The 7,097-nt window shown below is 34.4% G+C and overlaps 1 protein-coding gene across 1 annotated transcript in view; it reads right to left on the reverse strand.

Moving 5' to 3' along the window:
- Positions 1-471: 471 nt before the first annotated feature.
- TYR (tyrosinase) overlaps positions 472-7,097 on the reverse strand; it is a 108,570-nt gene continuing 101,944 nt past the window's right edge. Inside the window, exon 5 of the mRNA XM_007111230.2 lies at positions 472-1,107. Coding sequence (XP_007111292.1) covers positions 881-1,107 — 227 coding nt within the window. The 3' untranslated portion in view covers positions 472-880. The remainder of the gene's footprint in view (positions 1,108-7,097) is intronic.

The raw sequence follows: 7,097 nt of genomic DNA on the forward strand, positions 1-7,097 counted from the left end.
ATTCAACTGGACATAAAATTTCAAGTAGCAAGATTATCTAGACATTCTAATTTAAGGTCTTAATAGCCAGGAAAAATAGAAATAAGTTATTTTACTAGAACTGCAGACAGGCTGATATTCACATAATTGTTCTCTACCATGAAATGTTTTATAGCATTTTAAACATTCTCTAATAAAGTTCTTCTTAGAAGATAAAAACAAGCTCTATAATAAGATTATTATCATCTTCATCAACATAATTATTGAGTACATCTTGAGACAGGTACTTCACCAGATTCTTTTCAGGCAAAAGGCTCTTGATTTCAGTGGCCTTAAAATGTACAGTCAGAACTATGGCAGGAAAGAGTTGAAGATTGTTTTCTACTTGAAGTCCATAACATATTTTGGAGCAGGAATGTAAAATATAAGGGAAACATTATGCTTTCTTAGGAAAATTAAAATGTATTTCTCGAGCTCAAAGGAGTCAATTAGTGTAAATTTGTTACTATTTTATTAAAATCAAAGAAAGGGGATAATAAAAGAAACATGTCATTAAACAATCAGGAGGAAAATAATCACAACTGTTCTCATATTTTATAAGAGCACTTTCATTCAGATATGACTAGCAGACTAGCACCTCCATTACCAAATGGCATCCTTTCCTTGGAAATATGGGCTTGAGGAAAACCATTAAGGGAATGATCAAAATACAGCAAAGCAAGCACAGGTGGCTTCTACCTGAGTTGGAGGAGGGGTATATTTTGTATTAAGATAACAATTCTATAATGATCTTCATAGACACATGCCAAGGATTTCTGCTGAGACAACCCCTAGGGACTTTAACATCATTTAATTTAGAGTGAGGTCAGGTTTTTTGGCCCAACTCTATTGCTTAAGCCTTTTATAAATGGCTCTGATACAACAAGCTGTGGTAGTCCTCCTTGTCCATAAGGAGTGGCTGCTTTTCTTCAGGAAGCTGCTTTCTCTTTCGATGACAAAACAGGCTAGTGAGTCCTCCCAGCACAGCAGTGAGGACAGACCCTACCACGGCTGCCACTATGAGCCATGGCCAGATCTGACTTGCTTGTTCTAAGTAGGGTTTAATGTAATCTTGAAAACTGTCTGGTCCTGAAATAGAAAAACATCCCAATGTTTTTACTATCATCATCATCATCATCATCATCATCATCATCATCATCATCATCATCATCCTTGCATAGTACTTTGGAGTCAGATGCTTGGGTTTGAATGCCAGCTCTGCTACTTACTAGCTATAAGATCTTGGGAAAGTTACACCTAATACTCGTAAGCTTCAGGTTCTTCATCAGGAAAATAGGAAAACAATACCACCTTGTTGGGATGTTTTAAACTTCATAGATATTATCTGATCTGTAAATTGTACAGTGCCTGCCCCCAAGTCAGCTACTGTTACTCTTTTAGTTATTTATTCTGTTATTTGACTCCATATTTCTAAATAATAGGCAAATATTACAGCTTCTTAATTTGTCAAGTTTATCTCTGGAGTTCCTCAGGTATAAACAATGATTTGAGCTCTCTTACAGTTTCCCTTTTCTTTCCTCCATATTTTCAGCATATTAATACCATGATCTGGGGTCAAATCCACATCTCGGATTTTCATTATTTTTAGTATTTAAATATTATTTACAATTGAACCAAATATTATTCTATGATTACATTTCCTTTCTTACATTATTTTCCACTTGGAGTTAATAATTTATTATATCTATTTGCTTGATTTTAAAGTTCCCATCACTATTTACAAGACACTCTAAGATACTCTATATCCATTTTGTGATACAAAAGAAAGAAGAGAGTACATCTTGGGCATACCTAGTAGCAAATTATGGCTATGTGACTTAAGTCTTAAGCAAAAGTAATACATGTAACTTTGGGGCAGTTCCCTTAAAAAGAAAAGGTATGCCTTCTCTTTTTCCCTTTTCCCCTTTCAACTAATGCAGATAGTATGTTGGTGAGCCACCATAGATCATGTGATCAAGGGTAAACCCTAGGTCTTATAGAACTACAAGAAACAAGCAGCTCTGGTCCCTGAAATTATGGAGCTTGTATTTGACAACATACCAAGACTGCCATTTGAGCAATAAATAAACTAACTTATTTAGGCCATGGATATTTGAGCCTATATCTGCTCCCCATCCTTACCTTCCCCCTGTTGCTGATGTGGGAACTACAACATTTTTTTATGACTTATTTTCTTGGCTACTGTTGATTAGTTCATAGTGAACCAATGACTCAAGTTGGGCCAGTTAGAATCATTACTCAGAATTCACTGTGCTGGAATTAAGAGTCAGATGACTCAGGAGCTGATAACAGTCTTAGAGCTAGAGAGGGGGTAGGGAGGGGGAAAGAGAGAGAGGCAGAGAATGAATCTTTAGGGAGCTTAGTTTCCCGGTTCCTACTGTCCCTCAGTCTCAGCTGCATTTTTGTCTTTCTTACATTTCAAATGTTCATTCCTTCCTTGGATTTTGTAAACCAATAAATTATCTTTTTATCTAATCTTGTTTCTATGGAGTTTCTGCCTTTTGCACTTCAAAAAGTCCTAACTATTTTTAAAGTTAGTTAGATTCCTACAACAATAAAAGATAAAGTATCTTAGGATATTCTGAAATTACAGTTATATGTAAGCTTCATATATCATAAAAATTAGATCAACAATATAAAAAGAAAATTAATATTTATTTAATAAAATATCTTGGAAAGAATGGGTAGCAACATGAAGTGAAATGTAAAGTGGGAGTCTCATTGATCACCATAAACTCAAGCACTCAAAATAGTTAAAGCAGGAGAATTTGTCAAAAATTAATTTTATATTAAATTCCAATCTTCATTCAAAGAAGATAACAGTGGCGCTTCACTGGCTTAAGTGGGGCTACAGGGCTCAATCCCCATTTCTCCTATTACTTTCTCCTTTTTTGTCCTTAGTACTGTCCTTTTGCCAGCCGTCACTAAGATACCTCTAAAATTCTTAGAATCCATTAAGCATAATTTGAAACAATAGAGCAGATTTCTGTTTCTCTTCATCAGGAGGGGACAATAAGTTGCAAAGAACATTATAAAATAGATTATAATTTAAAAGATTTATAACTTTGGATTAATATTAATTTAAATCTAAGAAATGAAAGCTAACAAAGCTAAAATAAAGAAATTAAAAATGTGAAAATTATTTTCATCAAACATAAAGGTTACCATTCTAACACATTTAAAAGTTATTTTGAAAATGAAATTACAAAAGCTTAGTTTGCATTGTTATTAGTCACTTCAATATATAGTGCATTTTAAATGTCTCACAAAATGCAGATTACATAGAGGTTACATAATAAGTATGATTTCTTTATTGCTTAAGGCTCAGCTCAAATTCTTTCACAATTTTAAAACACTATTTCTTTGTCTGTCCTTCTGTTCTCCAGCTTCTCTTATTATTTCTCTACTTCAGTTCATTTCAAGTTGTCTTCAATTTTACTGTCACCAATGGACTGTCTTCTTTGAAACACTCTGTATTTCTTAATGGCTTCAACCTAAAATTTAGACTTGTCTTCCTCAGTTATTTGCTTTTGAGCCTCAGTAGTGTATCTTTAAATTATTTCTTAATATCAAAAGTTTTCTATTTTTTTACCTACTTAAAATTACATTTTTCTTGTTACCCATTCTCTTCAGAATAATCATATAGTCTTCTATTTGTTTGGTGCTCTGTCATTTCCAAAGCGCATTCATATGCCCATTTATCCACACAACAAACACATGAGGTAGTCAGAAATCATTATCCTAATTTAACCAATCCAATATCTGTAACTTAGAAAGTTTGCCTGTAATATTTAAACTCTACAATGTATGTATAACCTTTGGAATGATGTCTTTCACATAAAAAGTAATTTATAACTGTTATCAATTCTTCTTACTCCATAGTAATTCCATCAATATTTCAACTGAACCAGCTTCCAGTAAGAGTTTTTCTCTCTCACACTTGCTTTGATCACTGATTCTGCTCAGGTCTCTCTTCTGGATTTCCAGGCTCTTTCTTTCATTGCTCCTTTGTGACACTTGGCACAATTGTCTACATGTTGTAGTTATTTATATATATGTCTTACTTTTCAGGCTTCATCATGAACCCTTGAGAGCAAGTAGTATGTCTTATTTATCTTTCATTCTTCTATTCATTCATTTATCCATTCATACAGCAATGTTTACTGAGACACAATAAATGACAGGTGGTGGTCCAGGAACTGCATGTGAAAGGCTGAGTAAGCAGAGCCCTTGGCCTGAAGGAAATAATAACTGGGAGAGGAGACTGACAAGTAAACAAATTATTTTAAGAGCAATGCTGTTCCAATGCAAGTATATAAAAGATACAATGGGATAATGGGGAAAAGACCTCCTAAAACTGCCTGGGGAGTCAGAGGAGGCATCCCAGGAGACTATCCCACTGAGTAGAAGAATAAATTAGGACTTGAGTGTGGGATGCTGATGGCAAGCCATCCCAGGCAGAAGGAACAGTATGCATCTGTGTATACACATAGGGAAGCGCTAGTGAACAAGTCCTCATCAAACCCCATGTGCAGAATGAGACCCTCCAGTTACTGTGAACATGCCTCCTCCTCTCATTTTTAAAATCAAATGTCCAAGTCTTTTGGAATATATTGGAAGAAGGAAGCTCTTAACAAAGTAACACCAGACAGAAAGCAGGATTACATTTGCCAACAGCATCAAGGACTCAACCCTTCATTGCCAAAGGTTTTTGGTCTAAACTTTCAATCAGTTATGCATGCAACAAAATCACCTGCTACTCAATTTTGAAAAACATCACTAAATTCAATTATAAGAGAAAATGTTTGACTAAAGCAAGAAGACATCAGCTGCCTTTTACGGAAAATAATTAAGTAATTATAAACGTGAGTGCCTAAATGATGAATAATTAACTGCCTGAACTAAATTATATCAAGAAATTTTAAAGAATTTTTTAGTAAGCTTAAAGTTTAGCTTACTCTATTCTGGCATTGTGTCTCAGTATTATTGTGTCTCAATAAACATTGCTGTATGAATGAATAAATGAATGAATAGAAGAATGAAAGATAAATTTTAAACTCCTTGAAAGTACAACAGAAGGAGCAATAGAATAATTCATAAAATAGAAAATAAGCAATTGCTGTTGCTTATTTTAAAGCAAAACTTCTCTAAAATTAGTGGCGTAAGCTCACAGCTATATGAAAAGACTCTAAATAGATAAAACATTTTGAATCAATTTTATTTTTAAAAATTTAACTATAAATAAATAATAAATACCTTTAATCCCCTAATGTGACTTTTTGAGCCTTCTTTCCCTTTTCTCCTCCAGTGGTTTTTGTTGCCTTTTCACTAAAAAGTACCCATTTGGGACACTAGGGAAGGAACAATGAGGTGGAACATATGTGTACAAGGCAAGTATAAAGAGAACCCTCTCTTCTGTGGAGTCATGGAGAGAGAATTCATTTGGGATTCTATATATGCCACTTACGAGCTTTGTGACTTAGAATTTGTCACTTTACCTTTCTGTTCTCAATCTACTTACTTATAAAACAGAATAAAATCACTACTACGCAAGATTGTAAAGATTGGCAAAGATAACAATTTATATGCTGATGTCTCTCACATTAGTATCTGCAGGCAGAATCTTTTCTGAGGCTCAAGGCTATCCAGCTGCCTCAGAGATATATTTACCCCTGATGTGCCATTCACTCCATTTCACTGTGTAACAGATACCACCATGAGATTCACCCCATGTCTGGCCCTGCTCCTATTGTTTCTATCTCAATGAATTCAATCACCATTCATTTGCACAGGCCAGAAAGCTTAAGGGCAACTCTAATATCTCCTTCTTTCTCACCTATTTTATGTAATCATTTTCCAAGTTCCATAAATTTTGTTTTCAAAATAATATCAAAATTTTTTGTCCTTTCTGCCTTGCCTATTACCACCACTGCATTTCCAACTTCCTTCACCTCTCCCCTGGATACTCGTAATAGCATTTTCAATGGCATCCCCGAATGTGCTTTGCAACTGACACACAACTTGCATCTTTTTGGATTTTATATGAATATAATCATCAGTATATATTCTATGATGTCTGGTTTCTTTGGCTCAACATTATGTCTTTAACAGAGAGGATAGACCTGTGGTTGCCAAGGGGGAAGGGGGGGTGGTGGGGGAGGGATGGATTGGGAGTTTGGGATAAGCAGACGTAAACTATTATATATAGAATGGATAAACAACAAGGTCCTGCTGTATAGCACAGGGAATTCTATTCAATATCCTGTGATAAACCATAATGGAAAAGAATATGAAAAAGAATATATATATATGTATAACTCAATCACTTTGCTGTACAGCAGAAATTAACACAACATTGTAAATCAACTATACTTCAATAAAATAAAATTGAAAAAAAAGAACTTCCTACAAGGCTGCAGCAACCATAATCTTATGAAAACTCAAATTTGATCCTGATTTGTTTAAAATTCATTAATGGCTCTGTTAGCCTAGCAATATGGCCAAATTCATAATCAAGATCTGCTTTTCAAATAATTAATTCTTCCTCTTACTGATATTCTCTGAAATGTCACTTCATTGACCCCTAGAGATATGCACATCTCTAAACAAATGAGTCATTATGTAAGTAGTGGTTTAAGGTCTTTCTCTTTCATTAGGATGTAAGCACTGTGAAGAAGGAGACTACATTGTTTACCACTGTATCCATAGTATCTAAAAGAATGCCTTGAACAAGGTAGTTACTAAACATATGTATGCAGAAAGAATAAATAAACCAATAAAATCACCTAGAAAATATCTAGTGCAATAGAACACTTGAAATACATTAAAAATATCTAAAAATGCAAATCAAAACTACAATGAGGTATCACCTCACACCAGTCAGAATGGCCATCACCAAAAAATCTACAAACAATAAATGCTGGAGAGGGTGTGGAGAAAAGGGAACCCTCTTGCACTGTTCGTGGGAATGTAAACTGATACAGCCACTATGGAGAACAGTATGGAGGTTCCTTAAAAAACTAAAAATATAACTACCATATGACCCAGCAATCCCACTA

Source organism: Physeter macrocephalus, chromosome 16 (genome assembly GCF_002837175.3).
Source record: "Physeter macrocephalus isolate SW-GA chromosome 16, ASM283717v5, whole genome shotgun sequence".
Classification (NCBI taxonomy): domain Eukaryota; kingdom Metazoa; phylum Chordata; class Mammalia; order Artiodactyla; family Physeteridae; genus Physeter; species Physeter macrocephalus.